General features: G+C 39.6%; 1 protein-coding gene across 1 annotated transcript; it reads right to left on the bottom strand.

The window, feature by feature from the left end:
• Positions 1-429: 429 nt before the first annotated feature.
• On the bottom strand, positions 430-22,443 carry TXN (thioredoxin). The gene is made up of 5 exons (XM_027839281.1): positions 21,996-22,443; positions 9,590-9,694; positions 8,874-8,933; positions 1,324-1,389; positions 430-656 (listed from the first exon to the last, which is right to left on the bottom strand). The coding sequence occupies exons 1-5, from the start codon at positions 22,017-22,019 to the stop codon at positions 594-596; spliced, it is 318 nt and encodes a 105-aa protein (XP_027695082.1). The 5' UTR covers positions 22,020-22,443; the 3' UTR covers positions 430-593.
• Between the last annotated feature and the right edge of the window lie 1,253 nt (positions 22,444-23,696).

Raw genomic sequence — 23,696 nt, forward strand, 5'->3', positions numbered from 1 at the left:
CTTCCCCAAATCAGTGGTGTTGGAACTAAAGACTAGGGGGGACTGGGACTTAGTGTCCATCTAATCCAGCCCTGACATTTTGCAGATAAGGAAACTGAGGCCCATTATATGTAAGTGACTTACCCAAAGCTACAAAAGGCCTCCATATCTTAATGCCTGTTAACCTACAAGTATTATTTTGATCCATTATTAGCAGGAAATGAAAAAAACATAGGCATCTCAGATGATAAGAATATAGAACAAAGTACAGGAGGAAGCTAAATACTTGTACTTATATGGAAAGGGAGAATATGGCATACCAAATGCATTAGATCAAGAATAAATTTTTAGCTCTTCCTAAAAGCTTGAGCCTTAAGACTCTGAAAAGTCATTTAATGAGGTTATAATTGCCACCATTCACTTAGACAAGCTAATTAAAAGACTAGGCAGTTTTCAAAAGGGTAGGATTTACATTTTATTGTCATTTAACAGTCAAATGTTATTTGGATACATACTCTTGTTATACTTGATCTTTTTTTTGGATATAGAAAAAAATTATAAGCTATATAATTTAGACAGCTGACAGTTGTTCACACTGTTCACAGGATCCACAATTACTTCAATTCATTAATGGTTAATTCGAGCTTTTCCTTATTGGCTCCAGAAAATTCACCCACCTGTTGAGTTAAAAATTTCCATTAAAACAAAACAACTTTTTTCACCATATTTGTGAATTTAGTAGGCTATCAAGACAGCTTTTGAATTAACAGGACTTGGAATGAATTTCTTTTAAAATCTCCTGTGGAATGAGTTTTTTTCAAAGTATGTAACAATTTCAAAAGCTGATATGGCATGTAGCACAGCACTCTGGCTTTGTGTTTTTAGTATTTAAAAGCGTAGGGTGGCTGAATCAAGGAAGCTGGGCAGAAAAGGAGAACTGCTCAAAATAAACTCCACTGCTTAACTTATTTTATGGAAATGAAACCTAAGGAAAAAAAATTCAAACAGGAATGATAGAAAATTTCAGCTTAAAAAGGCACAACTAATTTTAAATAAATTTACTCATGCATAATTTAGCTACTTCAGTCTAAGCTGTTAAAGCCTTTCATAAGCTATAAAAGAGAAGCAGCAGACTTCCAATATCTAGGCATGATACATGGTTACTGCCTATGCTCTGACCTATCTATCTGAATCATCCCATATAGGATGACTTTCCTAATTCAGCAAGGAACCCCTTATTTTCGGTGTTGGTCTAAGCCACCTTTTGCTTATTCTTTTTCCCTTCACCCACTAGAAATTGGCAAAATTAGCAAGAGGATCTTCCTTGAAGATGAGATTACCTACCTTTTTTCCACTTTTATAGAACTGAAATGTTGGCATGCATTTCACTTCACAGTCTGCAGCAACATCCTGCAAACAGAAAGAAATAAAGAATAAATTCAAGTCTAAAATCTCACTTAAACCCCACAAAGTACATTAACATAACCTCTATTAAATCTTATGTGCTTTGGACTCGGGCATTACTGACTAGAAATATCAAATGTTTAGTATTTAGGAAAAAGAATTCTCTCCTTCACTTCTAAAGAGCTTCTAGTTTACCTTTTCTTCTTTGCTAAAGGTGAGCAATTATGTGACAAGAGCTCATCTAGACTTCAAAAGACCAGTAGTCTCTGAAGGAAATGCTAAACTTTCCTGGCACTGTTCTTAAGCAAAAAATTATGGCTGTTGACCATTTTTTTTTAATTTAAAAGACAGGTCCATTTCACAATGCCCTAGGCAAAAGGTGACAGGGTAAACTACTGATTCCTTCTTAATTTGGTCCCTAATCAGATATTTCTGAGCAGTGAAAAAGGAACTATGGCTTTCTTGCTCTAATCCAACATAGGGTCCTCCTCCTTACTTTCGAATCTTAACTCTTAATCAGAAGCCACCTGACTATGAAATATAACTTCCCAGCATGTGTGTTCACAAAAAAAAAAAAAACAAAAACAAAAAAATCCTTTCATTTAAGTGATAACTTTGATAAGCAAATACCAGGCTTATCTATAATAATTTATAAAGAAAAAAAAGGAGGAAGTAGCTCAAATCTTCAGTTTAGATGGTTACTGCATAATTATGGAGTCTATATATATACCTATACCATGTAAGCAAACCTAACACTTTATTTCCTAATCTGGAAACATATAATCATAGACTTAAGAGCTGAAAGGTACTTTAGAAATCATCTCTTCCAACTCCTTTATTTTTCTGTGTTAGAATATGAGCTTCTGAAGGGCAAGGACTGTTTTTGCCCTTCTTTGTGTCCCCAATGTCTGGCACATAGTCGGCACTTAATAAGTGCCTAAATAGATTACAGGTGAAGAAACCAACGACACTAATTTACACGTGTTAAAAAGTGGCAGAGCTAGAATCTGTATCCAGGTTTTCTGACTCAAAACCCAGCACCCTCTTGCCAATGGGACATGCAACAACTTTTCCCCCACTGTCCTCTATCTCTTGTACTCTCCTTATATACAGTAACAATCTTTCCTAGACTATACTGCTTCCCTCTGACCCCACTACAAATACACATACTTTGCTCATTTAAAGCAATATCACTTTCTACATGGGAATTACCCATTATTTCATAGAGTAAGTTATGAAAAGAGGAACATAGCTTGTGCAGTCTCTCCTGCTAACTCGTGTTCCTTGCTCAATGCGGGGTATTAAATGAACATTTTAATAGGCAATGCATGCAGCATCACCCTTACTCAATAAAATGAGATTCTTCAGAATAGCTTCTCAAGACAAACTACAAAAGGAATAAAGACTACTAATTTGCCCATGGGAGAAAGATATAGCTTTACAAAGAAATTCTCAATGTTATCCTATCTATAAATTTGTGTTTCTCACCCATGTCTACCAATACATTCTCCTTCCCTCCCCTTCCCCCCTCCAGCTTTCTTCAATCACTTCAGACAAGGGGGAAGGAAAATAACCAAACTACCATCCAAGCCCAGTAAATTCCCTCTGAGCTAGTTGATAGGTATTCCCAGAAATAATGTTAGAGCTTACTTAAAACCTAGACATGGACTTGTCAATGATAGATGACACTTCAGCTATCAAAGAAACAAAAGACTTTGAAGAAGGAATTGTCCCTCTAACTACATCTTGCTGTGTGCTTTTAAAACAAGAAATCAGCAACCTTACAATTCTAAGACCCTACTTCTTGCTACAGAGAAGTAGTGAGTGGTATAACAGAAAATCTCCAAGAAAACCCTGATGACATAGCATACCATACAGAAGGTGCTTAACAAATATTTGCTGAACTGAATCATAGAGAAATAAAGGAACCATGTCACAATGGCCTTTTAGTCCAAGTTAAGTTGCCTGGGCACAAATGGTTATGGTGCAATGGAGAATGGAGGACATAAGGGCTGAGGAGGTCAAGGAAATAATTGGGAGAACATACTAAAAGGTAATCTTTGTGAAGACTGTAGTCAACAAGGATGTGCAAGGTAGAGAGGAAGACTGAGCAAGTATATTGGAGATTGATAGATGATTGCAAAGTGTTTATGTTACAGATTTTTTGGGGGGGGGTTAGGCAGTGGGGATAAGTGACTTGCCCAGGGTCACACAGCTAGTGTTATGTGGCTAACGCTGGATTTGAAATCAGGTCCTCCTGAATCCAGGGCCGGTGCTCTATCCACTAAGCCACTTAGCTGCCCCACAAACCGTTTATGAATGGAGCACTTAATATTATGGTATGAACTAACAAAGGACAAAAGGTTCCTGTATGATAGTGAGGAACATGGAGCATACAGGTTTGTCCTCTTTACCCCAAGAATCATGGCACTGAGAAAAAAGAACAACCAACACTTCAGAGGATTAAAAAGGGGCTTCATTTTGTGCCCCAAGTCAGAAAGGAGTGTTAAGACAAAGATGGAGATAGTCTGAATGTGGCAGATTTTAAAGGGCAGAGTTGAAGGGGTGAGCTCAGGAGAATAGACATTGGAAAGAGAGCAAGGATGAAGAAGGAATAAAGAAAAAAGAATGTTGGACTGTTTTTAGTATCTAATTTCTAATCAAGTTTTGTCTTCTAGAGAAACATGTGGTATGCTTCAATTGGAATTATTAAAATTGGGTTTATTCTCCAGACCTGTTAACTTACAGAATGACAGGGATGTGATCTCTAAACTTGTATTCTCAACTATCGAAATGAGGACATTGAACTAGATGATCTCTAAGGTCCCTTTCTAGTTTTTATTCTGGTCAACATTTTGGCCGATAGTAAGTCCAAGAAAGTGCCCTGGTCATTTATAACTAGACTGTTGAGATAAAATTCCCAATGTTCTCTTTACAGCTTTGCATTTTATAGCTTTATTAGGCAGCTAGGTAGTTGAGTAGATAGAGTGCCAGCCTTGAAATCAGGACAAAGAAAGTTCAAATTTTACCACAGACACTTACTCACTGTGTGTGTGACTGAGCAAATTACTTAACCTCTCTAAGCTTCAATTTTCTCATCTGGGACAATAAAAAAACCTACATTACAGTTATAGTAGGGGGAGGGAACATGTGTGAACTGAAATTGTGCTATGCAAACCTTAAAATAATGTCTAAATATTAGCTTATTATTTTATTCTAGTTTTCAGTAAGGTGCTTTTTGTAAAATCCAAATCTTCTATGAACTAAGAATTAAAAAAAAGCTACACTTACATCTTGGCCAAGAGAACATGGAGGTGAAGAGAAAGCAGCTGTGATTTTATAGAAAAAAAGCATTTGGAGTGGAACAACATGATCTCTTTCTTAACTGGCTACTCAGCCTAGTCTGAGCAACTGCTTGTGTTGTTAAATTTTGGGGGGGGGGGGGTGAGGCAATTGGGGTTAAGTGATTTGCCCAGGGTCACACAGCTAGTAAGTGTTCTGTGTCTGAGATCGAATTTGAACTCAGGTCCTCCTGAGTCCAGGGCCGGTGCTCTATCCACTGCACCACCTAGCTGCCCCCTGTTAAATTTCTTCTAGTTGGTTTCTGCATCAGCCAGCATTCTGGCATTTTTCTGATTCTGATCTTTTTGATCCTGTCATCCATCATATTCATGATCCCTCCCAGCTTTGTGTCATTTGTATATCTGATAAGCATGTTATCTCAAAGGGTGTCACAAAAATTCTTCAAACAAAATTAAATTTTAGTTTGCTTCAAATAAGAAAAAGAATAGGTCACAGCACTTTGGGATGGGGAGAATGTTGTGAAATCAAAGGAATGACAAATAGAATGTTAACTTATAAACAGGAGTCGTTGTTATAAAGGCTTACAAATCACCTCTTATGGTTCTTAAGGACACTTTAATAGCTGGCTATTCATTTGGTGTGCAATTCAAGATGAGAACCTTAAAAACAGCACTGAGTTCCTGTTAACACTTGATGTTCTTTATGGGCCACTTTTTTATTAAGTAGCCTGGGACCCTCTTACTAAAAATATGTATCTTCCAAATTTCTTGCATATGAAACTAAAGCAAGATTACTTTGCCAAAGGTCACTTTCTTGCCCCAAAAGACCTTGGGATTTAATCAAAACCAATTCAGCATAATCTAACCAGGAGCGAATTGAGATCCACAGTGACAGGTTAACTCTTGTGAATAGCTATGCTTATTCTTCCTCTCCTTCCCAACTCTCGCTTCTCCCTGCAAAGAATCTTCCCATGTAATACAGCTAAATAAAAGAACACACACTGGCATTGTCTGACAATATTACACCTATAACAAGAGGTAAGAGAGTATGTTAAGCTTTGTTTTTCCAAAGGACTTAGCTGCAGATATAAAATCTAAAGATAATTCAGTCTTTGTGATGGAATATTCGTAGGGTACCTTGCATGATACCACTCATGATATTTCTTATCAAGGTGAACCATTTTGCAAGGACCAGGTCAAAGAGCAAGATAGTATCAAGATTGTATTCATCCTCTTACTAAATTTCATCTTGTTAACAGAGGTACATTTGAGCTAAGAAAATAAACATCACAAATTAGAGGAAGCATCTGATAACAGATAACAATTTATCTGAAAAATATCTGGGTGTTTCTGCCCCACATGTCAACAGGGCAGTAATGCAGTCTCAGATCACATTACAAGAGCCAGTCAACCAAGCATTCATTTATTAATGCCAGACATTATATAAAGTAATGGTAATAGAAAGACAAAAATGGAAGAGCCCTTACCCTCAAGGAGCTTACATCCTACGTTAGAAAAGACACTGAGAAACTAGAAAGAATCCAGGACAACTAGAATGGTTGGAGGGCCTCAAGCTCACTGACGACAGGATGGAGGAACTATGAATGTTTTACGTTAGAAGGACTCAAGGGAAGATATGATAGCAATCTTTGAATTATCTGATTGACTTAGATGGCAGAACTAGGAGCAATGGGTGGAAACCGAGGACAAATTATCACAGACAAGAATGGATTACCTTGGAAGGCAGTGGGTTTTCTCTCTTACGGTCCTCTATAAGGTTTCATAACCACCTGTCAGGTATAGATTATACTTGACAGCTAATAAATTCTGTGATTAGCTAAGACAATATACTTTCCCACATGACTTCATTCTCAGATTAATTCTTCTCACTCCTATGGCGTTAAGACACATTTGGAGCACACAGGAGTGCATTTGTATTACCAACGTAGCTCCTAAATGAAGTCTGCTGAAGAGATGCATATGTGGAAAGAAGCATTAGCAGAAGGATGCTACACTTTTTTATAGTGGAAGTACACTGAAAAATACCATTTATGAGCCATATGACTATTTTATACAAGTCAGATTTTAGGGGAAAGTACAATACATAGAGAGAAACTAAAGGAGATGTACTTTAAAATAAAGCATTCAAACAGTGTAATATAAAAGAGCCTAAGACTGCAGCCCAGGTATTTTCTAGATCTGGCTCTGCTAATAACTACTTATGTGAACTTGGATAAAGCATTTTACTTTATTTTCTTCCTCTACAAAATGAAGAGCTTCATCTCATTGCCAAGATAATAAGCAAGCTTTCCTTAACCTTCTCCACGTCAATTCATCCCAGCCATCTATCAAAATGCAGCATGAATATGTTGCAAGCATGCTCATTACCCAACCTTTCTTTCCCTAGCAGGGTGGGGAAGGTGGGAGCACTTTTCTACTTCAAAGTACTAGCAATTAATTCTATTTCATCTTGGGTGCTACAGCCTGGAAATGTGATCATAAGTATTCATCTTAAGAAAATTTCACTTATGCCTATGATTTTTCATTTGACATCTATTACTCAGGTATGGAATTCAGAATTTAATGCCTTCCCTGTCACAAAATTTAACTTAAATTCACATGCTGAATCTTCAGTTTAAAAAAGTTACTCAGTGGCATGCAAATAGGTTTAGGTAATATTTTCTTATTGTGTGGAAATACTATTTATTGAGCACTTTCAATGTTTAAGCACTATATTTAAGTGTTTTATATGCAGAGGGCATAACTTAAATACTTGTATTCATGCATTTGTCTTACACAAGAAGATCAAATGAATTTGGCATGAATTTATATTGTAATTTTCCACTGAGTGCTTTGACAGAGTTCTAATGGTCAAGGAGAAAACCAGAAAGCATAGCTTCTATAAATCAGTCATATACATGTTCCCCAAAGTACCATAATAAAAAATGTTCATCCTTATTCCTTCTTCTTTAGATGTCAAGATAATAAATTCATAATTTTAAAATTCCATAGGACAACATGACACATAATTGAATGCTTAATAAATATTTGTTGGCTTGACTTGCTGAGTTTCTCAAAAAGCAGTCTACTCTTGTGATTAAGGGTCTATACCGACAAAGTTCTGATAAAAACAGTTTATGATTTAGGTGACCTTTTATTGCTTTCAAGGAGAGACAGATGGGCACACTGAAAAGAACATTAAATTTGAAGTTCAAGAACCTGGGTTCAAATCTCTGCTGTCACCTAGTGACCTTGGGCAAATTACTTAACCCCTCTGGGCCCTGACTGTCACACCTGAGAGGATTGGACTCTACAGCTCTGATTCTATTTGTTCCTGACAGTCCTAAACATTCTCTAGTTTAGCCCAGCAGGCAATAAGGCATGCTACAGAGAGGACTAGGTAGTATGCTCCTTGTAAAAGCATTTGCCTTAGCGCGACTGCTGACAGTGATTCAGGATCCAGTGTTCTCTTTTCTCCAGTTGTTCTATCTGGCTCATCTACTACCTATGACTCTTGTCTTTATTCTTCCAAATATCTGATTCTTTAGATTGACCACTAAGCCTTCACAGATAGAACAACCTTAAAAGAACATCTTTCCTCATACTTTTCCACAAGAATTTCAATAACTTTTAGTCTTTCCAACAGCCCCTAAAACTTGCCACTGTAGTCTATTTTAATTGCTCCCAAGGTAAAGCAGTTATAGAGCAGGCCCTCAAAAACAAAGCAAGAAATAAAACTTAAGGCTCCTAATTCAATTTACATCTTACTAAATACCCCACGGTACTTAATAATTCTTAGGGCTCTAAAGGGGTGGGGGGGGGGGGGAGAAATGGCAGGGGAGGAGGGAGAGAAATAATAGCATTCCTGATATCTAACTTTCACAAGCCAGTGATACCTAGTCTTTTTCCTTTAATCCCAAGTCAGATGTTTTAGAAAATACATTTCTTAAGACAAAAATCTGAACCAATTTTAGGATATGCTCTGCAATGTTCCTGAAAAAGTAACAGGTATAAATATCTGATCTTACTAATTGCTATAGGTGTTTTTAACTAAGAGACTAGTTATAGTTTTAATATTCAGTCCACATAAATATTGCTATTCTCCTATTACCATGAATTTGGAGGAAAAAAAAAGTCTACAGGTGATGGCTATAGTCAGTCACCATGCCATATCCTTCAGCTACTCACCTGACAGTCATCTACATCCACTTCTATGAAGATCACATCTGGGTACTTTTCACCAAGAGACTATTAAATGAAAATAACAATAAGGAAAATAATAACAACAACAATAACAACAAAGATAGAGGAGGTACTCTTAGAATTAACTAATTGAAGATAATAGTTAAGAAACAACTAAAGTGTCAATAAAGTGGAGAATTAAGTTAAGCATTCTCCAGTAACCCAATTAAGATTCACACTAGGTCCAAATAATTAAAAATTTCCTTCAAAATCAGTTTCTAACTAGAGAGGCAAAACGGTGGACTGGATTCTAAATTATAGTCCAAGTTTCAAGCTTTAAAAGCAAGGTAATTTAGAAAAATCTCAATTAACTTCTAAAAGCCACAAATAAAGTGTATCCTAATTCTCAGATTTAATTCAAGGCTTTATAAATTTTGTTACATCAAGAGCTGTTTTTTAGGCCTTTAGAAGAGCCTGTGGCAAAAGGCAATTATATTTTGACATTTATCATACATAGGCATCAAAATCTTTTTTTCCTACTTTGTCTTCTTTCCTAGCTACATTATATACCAATCTGTGTCAGCCATTTTATTTCAAAGGTCTCATTAAGAAATTTTAGGAAACAAAAGATGTATTCAATTAACATGGAGTACAGTGGCAGAACAAACAGTAACATGGACAGTTGATATTTCTCTTTTAAATAGAAAGTGCTTAATACTCACATGAAAGAAAGGCTTGATCATTTTGCATGGTCCACACCATGTGGCCGAGAAGTCAACTACTACTAATTTTTGTCCAGCATTTTTTAATTCTGAGTCAAAGGTTTCCTATAGAAAGAGGGGAAAAAAAGCTCACCATTCTGTGTAAATAAGTAGTTTCCTTACATATTCTATTTTGGAAGATTGAAAATCCAGATAAAGATCAACTTGAACACCAGTTTTTAGTCTTCTGTAAGCATAACACACGTAAATCTGAGTTAGAGCTTAGCAGGAATAATCACTACCACTAGTTGTGCAAACAGAATTTGGGGTGGGGGGTCTGGACTGTAATTCCATGAGTGTATAGAACTTTGCACAAATACAGGAATTTCTTCATTAACCTTGCTCATAAACCATATCATTTCTACTTGGTTCAGGTTGAGTAGGCCTTCTTCTTCTCCCCCAATTCTCCAACGGTTTAGAAATAAATATCAGACCTTCTGTAATGGGTCCCCCTTTATGCTCTTTGTAGATAAACTCTTCCCAGTACACATTTTGCACTTCACCTAGAAGTCATCAGGATCATTAGCTTTAAAAGTGAATGCCCAGACCAGTCATTTTATCTGTCTTAGCCAACAACAGTACTTCTAAAAACAATTCATTTGTTACACTGTACTTCAAATGTTTAGTTTATCCAGTTGTGTTTCTTCATTTTACCCATAGTAGAGGCTTAATAAATTAACTGAACATCAACTGAAGTCACTTCAGGCTTCTAAAGTCATTTGCGATTACTGACTAGTATCATTACAGTATCACTTACTACATAGTATAAACAAACCTTCCAAAGGGAAAAAAGACAATTCACCTAATGAGTTTTCCAGCACTGCTATTATACCACCCACAACTTTAAACTGTTGATGTTTTAAAAGGCTACATTTAACATTTCATTGTAGAATAAATGCTGCAAACAAGATCCACCATTTCTCTTAACTTCTGATCCAGTTCTAATTCTTAAGAGATGCAGTCTTACTTTTAAAGTTTATCCCAAGTTTCAGCCTTGACTAAACTGCACATTGGTGCAATACTGTTTCTGCATACTATTGGGTTTTGGTTTTTTTAACAGTATATTGACCTCTCAGGGAAGTATTTTCCTTGGATGTTTTTCAATAGGAATGAAGCTGAAGGCAACACTCTACGAAGAAATCTCCCAACAATTAATCCTGTTAATTATTTACTGATGGCCACTGACACTATAGCCATGGAAAGAAAATAACTAAAAACTGAACATGATGTCCTTCTGGGGCCTTTTTCTTCATTTGTAAGACAAGAGGAATTGAACTAACAGGCTTCTGAGATCCTGTTCAGCTCTAGATTTATGATCCATAATCCTGACAGTGATGCTATAATCTGGTAAAATTTGTGCAAAGTTGTTTGCATAGTCTCCCTCCATTAGATTAGAAGCTTCAAGGGCAAGATGTTTTTTACTTTCTCTTTTTTTTTTCTCCCTAGCACTTAACTTAACCCAGTGTCTAGCACATAGTAGATGCTTAATAAATGTTGTTGACTAAAAGTTTAAAAAAAGTCTTTGAATGCCATTTCCAGGGAAATAAACAATTCATGGTGGAAAAATCAATACCTAATTACCTAGCATTAGTCCCCATGTAATAAGATTACCCCAATAGTTTTTAACACTTTAAAAAAGTACATTGCATAACTAAGGTTTGAGAAAGTACAAGAATAGGTGATTATCCTTGTACCTTGAAGCTAAAGGTTTCATAAAATATTGTCCCATGCTGCAATACTGTGAACCTTCTTCATCTCTCTAGGTTGCAGTGGGCTATTTTGCCCCTACATTAAATGACCCTGAACTGCCATGTTCTTTGGGTTCTTGTGTCTGCTTTTTAGTTCCTCCTTTGCTGTCAGCTGTCACTTAATTGTGCCTTTGTCATGCTTCTTTTCTATCATTTTACTGTTGACTTGGAAATTATAATCAAATTTATTGACTGCACAGAAGCCTTTCTTGTTGATTTCTGGCTTCTCCACTGGTTTGATTCAATTCATCATATAATAAGCACCTGCTTATTATGTACAAAGCACTGTGTAGCACTAAGGATACAAAGACAAAAATCTCAAGAAGCTTTTATTTTCCTGATGAATATTCTCAATGAAGCTGCCTAAGAGCCAAGATTCTAGGTCAATGAAGTGTTAAGAAATATATTTGGTGTTGCCTTGGGTAATCCCCAGATCTAAGTATCCTGACCATTATAGTGATATGGTATACTCTCAAATGTCTCCAGCAGAATTCTCACAGTACCCAAATATCCTGATTTCCTCCAACTCACAACTGAATAAGACCTAATATGACACGTCCTAGAGGTAGATCGCATCTAGAGCTGGAAAGAATCTCAGAGACCATATGTCCAACCCCCTTATTTTACAAGTGAGGAAACTGAGGCCCAACTAAGTTAAAGTAACTTAGCCAAGGTAACACAGGCAAAGTAAGCAAAGGCAGAATCTTATCCTAGGTCCTGATTCTAACACTTAAGAGTAGGGTTTCTTAAGCCAGGGTCTCTCAATTCTAAATATGTGTATGTATGTACACACATATTATATTTCAATATACTTGGTTTTCTCTGTAATCCTATTTTATGCATTAAAAAACATTCTGAGGAGTCCGTTCGCTTCACCAGATTGCCAAAGGGGGTCCATGACCCAAAAAAGTTTAAGAACCTCAGAGCCAATGTCTTCTGTCCTACAGAGTTAAGTAACCCATTCGAATTTTGTATCTCTCTAATTGGTAGGAAATCTTGACTTACATTAATTGAGCCAAAACCTGCTTCTCCACAAGTTCCCACCACTGTTCCTCATCCTATATTCTGTAGCCAAGAAGTGGAGGTCTAATCCCGGTATAGCAGAACTGGAATCCTCATCACTATCCTGGTCACCTTCCTTTCTTAAAGTTCAAACTTGTCTTTGTATTTGTAAAATATTACACCCAGAACTGAACACTCTATTACACACAGAGTGACCTAGACAGAATGCAACAATGTTTATTAGGCACCCACTGTTTACAGAGAATTGTACTCTATTTAGTGGATTAGTCAGAAAGTTTAGATGCGACACAGTCCCCCCACGTAGTCCCACACAGTTCAGCATGATACTCAATATCATCCAAATACACAGTAAGGTTACAAAACAAAACTGTTGCATGTGGTCTGAGGGGAAACGTCTTTACAGCATCTGGGGTAGAGATGATCGTGGAAGACTTCTGGGAAGAGTGACATTGGAGTTTGGCTTTAAAAGTTGGAAAGGACTTCAGAGGGCCAAAAGAAGGAAGAAAATTCCAAGAATATAAAAAAACACAGAAGGATGTGAAATGCACAGTCCAAGAGGTCAACTAGGTGGCACAATGGATGGAATACCAGGTCTGGTGTCAGGAAAATATCTTCCTGAGTTCGAATCTGGCCTCAGACACTTACTAGCTGTGTGTCCGTGGGCAAGTCACTTAACCCTGTTTGCTTCAGTTTCCTTATCTATAAAATGAGCTGAAGAAGGAAATGGCAAATTATTCCAGTACCTTGTGCAAGGAAACCCCCAAATAGCCTCACAAAGAGTCAGACACAAGTGAACAAGAATTTGAGATAAATGGAAAATAGAAGACTGAAAGCCTTGAATGCCAGAAAAATTTGAACTTCTAAGAGTTTTGAGCAAGAGGTACTTGACCAAAACTATACATACGAAAGATTATTCCAGCAAGGAATTATCTCCTCCCTCATTTTAATTACTCTAATACAACTTAAGAGCACATTAGCTTTTTTTGGCTTCCATGTGCTGAGTCATACCAAAACTTTAATCCATAATTTATCAAAAAACTGAGGTGCTCTTTCTTAATAATTTTAGTCATACATACCTTCTCTCTGTCTTGTATGTGTAAAATTGACTTTTTTGGGGGGGAGCTAGGCAATGGGGTTAAGTGACTTGCCCAAGGTCACACAGTTAGTAAGTGTTATGTGTTTGAGGCTGGATTTGAACTCAGCTCCTCCTGACTCCAGGGCCTCCTTATTCCCTGAGACACAATAATATTGAAATTAGGCCAATTAATAATCCTACAAAGGCTTCTCTTCTAAGTGTTCAAGTGAAAGGAAGAGTCATTCAATGGGGCAAAACTTCTTTGTCTTATTTTATAAGAAATTGCCAGAGCTAACCCAACCTTCAGCAACCACCACCATGATCAATCAGCAGAAATCAACATCAAAGCACGACCCTCCACTGCACCACCTAGCTGCCCTACAATTGACTTTTTAAACCTAAGTGCAGGACTTTATATTTATCCCCACTAAACTTCATCCTATTCTTGGCTTACCATCCTAGACTGTCGGATCTTTTTGAACCACTATTCTGTTATCCAACTTATTAGCTATTCTTCCAAGTTAACTAGTAATCTGAAAATCTGGTTGCATGATATTTCTGACACCATCCAAATAACCTCTAAATACATTCAACAACATGAAGTACCAAGGACTGATTTCTAGGACACTCTACAAGAGACTTTTATTCAAACTAACAGCAATATTGTTGAAGGGATGTGGTAACTCAACTAGATGAATCCATCTATCATTCTAGCCAACATTTCAGAACTCAGTCAACACCTTGCTGAAATCTAGAAATGCTACCCATGTCAAAAGCTACCACTTATAAAGGGCAGCTAGGTGGCGCAGTGGATAGAGCACCGGCCATGAATTCAGGAGGACCTGAGTTCAAATCCGGCCTCAGACCAAATACTTGACACTAACTAGCCGTGTGGCCCTGGGCAAGTCACTTAACCCCAATTGCCTAAAAACAAAAACAAAAACCAAAAAAAAGCTACCACTTATAATCCTGTCAAGAAGGAAATGAGGCTTATAATAACAAAAAATTTTTTTTTAGTATTTTCAACTTTTTACATATGCAAAGGCATTTGCTGTTCACAAATCAGTGAGGTGGAGGTACAGCCTTACTTTATAGATGAGGAAGCAGAAGCTCAGTGGTGAAATGACATATCATACAACTAGGCCTCAAAACCAATCCAGTACTCTTTCCAATACATCAGGCTTTCTTCTCGGGCCACAATATCTCAGAGTAATTAAGCTCCCTAAATAAGTATTTGTCTACTTTAGCACTTTCTCCCCTACTTGTGTCCACCTCCCTACTCACACTGCTACACCACTCTTTCTAGCTCTCATTAGCTTTAGAATAAACTACTAAAATAACTTCCTAACTGGGCCTCCATTCTCTTCACCATTCAATCCATCTTTCACATTGCTGTTAAATTTCTAATGACTAGTCATGAAAAAAAAAGTAGATCTCCATTTGTTCATGAAAGCAAGGAGTCAGGTGGTACAGTAGGAAAGGCATCATATTTAGAGGAGAGAGGGTTCAAATTTTTACTTTGCCCCTACTTGTTACCTAGGCCTCAGTTTCCTCATCTATAAAATGAATGTTTTTAGACTAGGTCCCTCTCAATCCACTAGTGAACTGGTCACTCTGATGACATTTTTTTTGTCCACAGCTATCCATATAACAGATAATATAATAAGACAGGCTGGATAACTCCGGTAGTAGTGGGAAAAGGGGCAAAGCATAAGAATCATCTGGTTCTTAGGTTGACAAACATTAGTAGCTGGTACTCTTAATGTGTTCTTTGTCCAGTAAATGAATAGTTGGAAAGAATTTACTATATTCATATTAACATTCTGGCTATAAATGAAACCAGAAGCTATTTTTTTTTAAAGTTATGACTAAATGGAAAAAATAACTTTGAAGTTGTCCTTGAAGAGGCAAAGAAATCTCTTGGCAGAGTTTGATATGTGTGCCCAAACACAAGAAACCATTCAGTGGACATTCCATTTTCTGCCCTTCAATACTTGTGAATATGCAGAAGTAAACACTTCATCGTGAAGATAAGTGGTACTTATTGACCAATGTCTGCTGTAGTCTATGAACAGCTTGACAAGATCTTCCACCATATACTTTGATACTCTGTGCCTTCGATGTAAGGTTGGCTTTAGGAGAGATGATCAAAAAAATTCATTGGAAAATATGGTTCTTGATCATCAAATCAGTAAGGCCAAAGGCTTATACAAGTCTCATGTCTATATGTCATGAACTGGAGATAGAAAATGGTAGGTATGGGGAAACACAACATCCCGATAAAAATGAAACTCAATGTATTAACAGTAACCAGCTGGTTTACTGACATGGAAATCATTTCAGAATCAGGTGTCTGCATGTGATCAGGTCATCAGTAGGTTAAAGGCAAGACCAAAATCAATACCAAATAAGAAAGATAGAGAAGACAGCAGGTGCTGTCTTACCAGATCCAACCCAACCTCCTCAAAGAAGCTGTCAATGCTAAAACATGGGAATAGGACAAAAGGTCATTGAATCTCACAATTTCTTAGAGGAGTGTAAATGATGTGAAAACATAACTACAATAATGCAGCAGAAATATTCCCAGAAACTCCCTCACCACCAAAACTCTGTCTCCTTGAAGATTGGAAAAACCACTGGATTTGGAGAAAGAGCTATGTTTATGTCCAGATTCTGCTACTTAGCATCTGCTGTGACTGCAAACAGGGCCTTCTCAGGGTCTCGGTTTTATCTAATTTTAAATGAAGTATAGGCATACCTCGGTTTTATTGCATTTAGTTTTATTGCACTTGGCAGATAAGGTTGCTGAAGGTTTGTGGCAACCATGCCCCTAGCAGGTCTAATAGTGCCATTTTTCCAACAGCTTGTGCTCATATCAACATCTTACATTTTGGTAACTCACAATATTTCAAACTTTTTCATTATTGTTATGTCTTTTATGGTGATTTGTGATTGATGTAACTATTTTAATTGTCAAATTGCCACAAACCACTCCCATATAAAACAGTGAACTTAATTGATAAATGTCATATGTGTTCTGACTACTCCGTGGACCTACGACCGACCGACCGACCAACCAACAGGCTGTTCCATCTCTCTTTCTCCTTGGGCCTCCCTATTCCCCTGAGACACAATAATATTGAAATTAGGCCAATCAATAACCTTACAAAGGCTTCTCTTCTAAGTGTTCAAGTGAAAGGAAGAGTCATTCGATGGGGCAAAACTTCTTTGTCTTATTTTATAAGAAATTGCCAGAGCTAACCCAACCTTCAGCAAACACCACCCTGATCAATCAGCAGAAATCAACATCAAAGCAAGACCCTCCACTAGCAAAAAGATTACAACTCCAGAAAGGCTGCGGTGATGGTTAACATTTTTAGTAACAGTTTTTGTTTTTTAATTAAAGTGGCTACATTGTTTCTTTAGGCATAATGCTATTGTACACCGTATAATATAAACATAACTTCTATATGAAGTGGGAAAAAAAATTAGTGTGACTTGCAATAAATTGCAATATTTGCTTTACTGCAGTGGTCTAGAATTAAATCTGCAATAATCTCTTGAGGTATACCTGTAGTTGGAATACATCATCTTAAAAATGCTTGAAGATCTAGCTATAAAGCCTATGATCAGTAATGGGTAACATCTATTTAGATTATAATCTAATTTGCAAAACATTACTGAGGATGGGGGATTTGCCTGACAAAACAGCCTGCAGAGGATTTGAGGAAGTAAACCTGCAAACACTCAGTTAATCCAGAACTTCCAGATATCATTTCCAGCTTAAACTCAAAGGGCAACATCAATGTGTACTTAAGATGAAACTGGAAAGAGTAACAATACATGACCAAATATAAAAAAATACCCAAAGGAAGTTATTAGAAACAACATAATTTTAATGGCGTTTATGAATTGATTTGTAAGACCTTAAAAGAGAGATTCTCAAAGAATAGAAAAGATCACTAATAGTACCAGTAAAGATCATTGCTAGTATCAGTAAAGATGACTAAGACGATAGAAGCAAGCCATACTGCTTCTTTTCTTCTGTCAGTGAAACTTATGAGACTAGTTTATACATTTATTTAGGATATCCTTCATGAAAATGAGAAAGCAACAAAGCAGGGCTTTCACTTTTCTACATCAGACCACATGCTCAGACACACAAAGCTGACCAAGAGGCATACATGATTTATTTTAAAAGCGTAACAAATTTGACTTTATATAACAAAGTGCATCCTTAAAGAAAAATTATTTAAATAAAGTAGTTTCTGAGGGATATGTTTATTTCATACAAGATTCCATGATAAATCTAATCAGAGACACAATTTGGTTCACTCATATACTGAGCATCAACATAAAACAAAGCATCATACTAGGAGATAAATGATCAAAAGCTCACCACTGTCATAATTTCCTAAACAAAATCTTAAAGGAAGGAGAATTCTCTTTAAACAATGACCTAATCCAAATATTTTTGTTTGCAGATGATGTACTGATGGCATGAAGCCCAATTAGAGATAGCTAGGTGGCCCGTAGGTAGAGTACTGGGCCTAGAGTCAAGACCCAAGTTCAAATCCTGCTTCAGATATATATTAGCTATGTGACCTTGGGCAAGTCATTTAACTTGTCTGCCTCAGTTTCCTCAACTCAAAAATGGGGATCATAACAGCACCTACATCACAGGATTGTTTTAAGGATCAAATGAGATATTATTTGTAAAGAGTTTAGAGCACAGTGCCTGGTATGTTTTTTATCGTTGCTCATTAGTTTTCAGTTGTGCCCAAGTCTTTGTGACCCCATTTGGGGTTTTCTTGGCAAAGATACCACAGTGGGTTCCCCAACTGATAAATGGTCAAAGGGTATGAACAGTTTTCAGATGAAGAAATCAAAGCTATGTATAGTCATATGAAAGACTGCTCTAAGTCACTGTTGATTAGAGAAATGCAAATTAAAACAACTTGGAGGTATTACCTCACACCAGTCAGATTAGCTAATATGACAAAAGGAAAATAATAAATGTTGGAGGGGATGTGAGAGAACTGGAACACTATTCCACTGTTGGTGCACTTGTGAACTGATCCAACTGTTATGGAGAGCAATTTGGAACTATGCCCAAAGGGATATAAAACTGTACCTTTTGATTAAACAATACCACTACTAAGTCTGTACCCCGAAGAGATGTTTTAAAAAGGGGAAGAAAGGACCTATTTGTACAAAAATACTTATAGCAGCTCTCTTTGTAGTGGCAAAGAATTGGAAATTGAGGGGCTGGCTGTCTATCAACTGGAGAATGGCAAAACAACGTGGTATATGATTGTGATGGAATACTACTGTGCTGTAACAAATGATGAGCAGCCTGATTTCAGAAAAACCTAGAAAGACTTATATGAACTGATGAAAAACGAATAGAACAGCAATACTGTACAGTGATCAAGTGTGAATGAATTAGTAGCTATTCTCAGCAATACAATCATTCAAGACAATTTCAAAGGACTCATAATGAAAAAGGCTATCCACCTCCAGGGAAAGAACTGATAAGAGTCTCAAAGCATACTATTTTTCACCCTGTGGTTTTGGTTCTTTTATCCATTTTTTCCCCTTTGGGTCTGTGTCTTCTTTCACAACATGACTAATTTCGTAATATGTTTTGCATGAACGCACATGTATAAACTATATCAAATTGCGTTTCTGTGGGAGGGGGTGAAGGAGAAAATTTGGAACTCAATTTTTAAAAAAAATCAATGTTCAAAATTGTCTTTACATATAATTGGGGAAAAATAAATTTTATTTTTTTAAAAAAGATACTGGAGTAGTTTGCCATTTCCTTCTCCAGCTCATTTTACAGATGAGGGAACAGAGGCAAACAGGATTATTTGCCAAGGGTCACATAGCTAGTTAAGTGTCTGAGACCAAATTTGAACTCTCAAAGATGAATAAGTATTCCTGACTCCAGGTCCTGCACTCTATCCACTGCACCATCTAGTTACCCCAATTGGTATACAGTAGATGCTTAATGAATGTCCCCTCCCTTCAAAATACTATTAGGGCTCTTTAGTGAAATCCCTTATTATGCATCAGATTTGACAAGCCATTAGCACAGAAATAAAAAAAGTGGATGAAGAATGAATGTTTGCTTAGATTATGGTGGGTAGCCTAATCAGAGACAGAAAGAGAGAGAGAGAGAGAGAGAGAATGTGTGTGTGAGTGTGTGTGTGTGTGTGTGCGCGCGCGCACACGCGCGTGCACCCATAATTGACAAGTGCTGAAGACAATGAACTGAACCTAGAATTATATAAGAAGAAAACAGACTGGATTACACCTGGCCAGTTGCAGAGTATTTTCAAAGGTCTCAACTGGCTTTTTAAAAAATATCATTCTCTTGGTGATTACATATGTGGCTATGATTAAGGAAACAACACAATCTCAGAATAAAAATTACAGGTGATACAAATCAGTAGAAATGTGAGGTAAGTGCAGTTAAGCCACAGGACATTATAACTGATGTCTTGCCATGAAGAGACATACAACATACCATCATGAACAGGTATGTCTCAGCTGTTGTGTATGCTGGAACCAGCTCATACAGGCTCAAGAGCTTTTTTTTTTTTTTTTAATTTTCAGTGTATTTTCACGTAGGAAATCAATAAATGCTACAACAGAGGGATTGGTTTGAAGGAGATGTTAATAATGCATATTACTGTTAAAAATTGTCTATATCTAACTGGGGGAAAAATTAAATATTAATTTTTTAAAAGTAACGCCGATTTCACTTAAAAGTGTGTCGTGGTTAAACATCTACCAATACACCCCTGGATATGAGCCAAAACTGTAGGTTGTGCTCTAGCAATAGCCAGATATAAAGATTTCCAGAATACTGCACAAAATATTAAAAAAGGACCCCAGTACATTAGGAAGAACTTTTAAAGAGGGCTGACAGACTTTCAGGATGATGACAGAATTAGGTTACCTTCTACAAAGGTGAAGATGTACCCATACAAAAATTGACTTAGGAGCTCTCCACTGCCTATTAGAAACTCTTGGCATCTATTCAATCAAAGCTCTCTCTAATTTTGTTCTACCCCATATTTTCAGTCTTATTTCATTGTATTCTCCTTCCATCACTGTATTTAAGAGAAACCATTACTAGCTATTCCCTATCTTCTCCTGTTTTCTCCTCCAACCTCCAGGCCTGGAATACACTCCCTCTACTTGTTTTAATCCTGTCTGATCCTCGAAGGCCCATCTCTGAAGCTACCGCTTCTATGAAACCTTCTCTGACCCCCTCATTCCCTAGCTGAAAGTGATCTCTCCTCCTTCAGATCTTAACAGGGCATTTTTCCTAAAGTTCTATTTCACTCTTATCACCTAGTTATCATGCTTATCCTATTTTATTTCCCCTATTCAACTATAAGCTTTTTGGTCAAAAGCATTATACTGTTTTCCCACTTGGTACATATGAAACCTTTAAACAAATACTTGTTGAATTTAGTTGAATTCTCTCCTGCCTTTCTTTCATCAGTGACTACCCTAGCTAGTTCCCTGTATTCAAGCAAGAGGCTCCATTTTGGGGATGTCTGATCCAGTGTCATTAATGATCTTTAAGTATCGTCTGCATATTCTCCCCAAATGTCCAAAAACGAACTGAATTAACAGAAAGGAAACAAATGTCACACAGTGATAGGTGTAAGGAAATGAATATTGCCAAAAGATGGTAAGACACTAAGACTCACTGTCCTGAGTATCCTAAAACCCTGCAGGGTAAGGCAAGAAATGAGGGAGACAGAGGAAGTAGCAAACCAGTCAGGTGTTAATCCCAACAGTCATCGGCCTCCCTCCTTTCTGCAGACTAGCTGCAGAGAGCAGAAGGCCTGATGTCCAAATTACTCCGGGAGTCCGAGAGCCTGTGCCAGGCAAGGCCCTGGTGGCAACATCAGGGGTAGCTTGTCTTACTGGTGACCGCTCCCACGCCCTTAGCACCACTGGGTGCTTACTCGGGGTCACCCTCCCAGTCGCCCAAACCAGGGGAAGAAGGAAAGTTCTTAATCGCAGCCCCCGGGCCAGGGAGAACCACACCTGCGCAAAAGAGCAGGAACGGAGGGAGTGAGGAGAAGGGGTGGACAAAGTGCCCCAAGGGCAGGAACAGAGGCCTCCTCAGCCAGGACCCGCCCTCGGTGGCGCCAGGGCCCGCCCAGACAATTCCCTCGCGGCTGCAGACAGCCTCGGCCACATGGAAATGACCACCACCCAAGCGGGCTCAGAATACAGGAGGCCAGAGGGAGGAGGGGAAGGAAGACCAAAGCAAATCAATAAACACCTACTAAGTGCCACTCTCTGGGGTAAGCATCGGGCACGGTGCACCCTCAGCCTCGGGGACCGCAGCTCTCCAGCGCGCCAGCTGGTGGGGAGCCGGACCCAGAGCACACAGGGCCCTAGGCGGAGGTAGGGATCGGGGGTCTCCTCCGCTCCCGCCTTCCCAGCTCGGGGGCCACGCTTGTAGCGCAGGGGCACCCCGACTTCTTACCTTGCTGTCGATCTGTTTCACCATCTTTTCCGACGGCTCGGCAGGGGCGGTCTGTTCAGGAGACTCGGGCTGTTCGGGAGGAGCGGGCGGCTCCGCGGGCGAGGGCGGCTCGGGAGGCGAGGGCTTCTCGGGAGGAGCGGGCTTCTCAGGAAGCGAGGACGGCTCGGGAGGAGTGGGCTTCTCGGGCAGAGCGGGCGGCTCAGAAGGCAAGGACGGCTCGGGAGGAGCTGGCTGCTGCGGAAGCGAGGGCAGCGCTGAAGGTTCAGGCGGCGCCGGAGGCGGAGGGGCGCTTCTCCGGGCGGGGTGGGGAGAAGGGGATTTGGCTGATTTGAGAAGCCCGAATAACCTGGTTTTGGGTGAACTGAACTTGCTAGGTCCAGGTGACTTGGAAGCCGGAACCTTTCTTGTAGGTGCTTCTTTCTGCTGGAGATGCAAGAAAGTAGCGGTAGCTCCGCCTCATGGGCCTTTTATAACGTGGGCGGAGAAGAGCCAAGGCCCGGGAAGGGAGAGGGAGAGAGGAAGGAGGCCTTGCGCGCCCGGGCGCTCCTCTTCCTGGAACGCCCTCCCCTCCCCTCCCCTCCCCTCCCCTCCTTCGCAGCCCCGGGCTCGCGCCACGTCTCTCGCGTCACGTCTCCTGGGACTGGCACCGCAGAGCCCCGCCCCTACCGCCTATCTTTCCCCGCCCCCTCGCCATGAAAACGGTCCTGGGCCCGGGTGGCCCCTGGCCCGCGGAAGCTCTTCACCTTTCTTCTGCCTAATAGGAGTCTGGCCTCCCCATCCCTCCCTGCTCCCTTTCCGGTTTTATGATTCACTAATCGTCCCATTGCCCTCCAGGGTCAGTTGGGGAGGAGTGGGAAATGTTGGCTGGTCTTTGCAAAACGAACCGATCGAGCCGTCAGAAATTTAATTACACTGCGTGTAAAAGCCTTTCGTGGAAAATACCCTCTGCTCCCAGGCAGCCCAAGTGTCCCCTCGGCCAGCCCTAGAGGGGGCGGGGGGGAGGAGGAAGAGGAGGAGGGCGCCGGGAGCAGCCAGGAAGCCTCGATGTCCTAGGATTGTGAGAGAGGTCGTAGGACCTTGGGCCGGAAGAGTCCCTTCCCCTGGCCCAACTTCCGACCCCAAGTGAGCACAGACGCAAGGGCACCCCCAGACCCAGGCTCCGGGGGAGGTGACGAGAGTCGTGGTCAGAATTAAGGGGGCGCAGGGTGGGGGGCTGCTAGAACAATCTAACGCTGTAGACCGTGGACAGGGCGGCCTGCGAGGGCATGGAAAGCGAGGCGGCCCTCGTGGACGGACCGAGCCCCAGCCTTGGGGCCGCCTTGGGAAAACGCGGGAGAGGGAGGGGGCCCCCAAGCATTTCATCTAAAAGCTGAGGGGGATGGGCAACGTTGCCCCAGACTGGAGCCTGGGCCTCCGCCCCAGCGGGGGTGGGTGGGACTGAGTCACTCTCACTTCATTGTCATTGTGGTCTGTGATAACCAGAGCCCGGAAAACGGGAACAAAATGCTGTGTAACGATGACCAGGAAGTATCGGGGTGCGCCCCACCCCCCGGCCGCTCCCTCCCGGAACTTGCCTTATTTTGTTCCTTTTCCTTCCCTCCTTTTCTCCTCATTTTCCTTTAAATCTCTGTCGGTGACGCAGCAGATTAGCCCTAGTGGTTGAGCTGGAGAGCAGCAAAGATCAAGGAAGGACGAGGCCCC

The sequence above is a fragment of the Vombatus ursinus genome, unplaced genomic scaffold (assembly GCF_900497805.2).
Source record: "Vombatus ursinus unplaced genomic scaffold, bare-nosed wombat genome assembly UNPS02014832.1, whole genome shotgun sequence".
Classification (NCBI taxonomy): Eukaryota; Metazoa; Chordata; class Mammalia; order Diprotodontia; family Vombatidae; genus Vombatus; species Vombatus ursinus.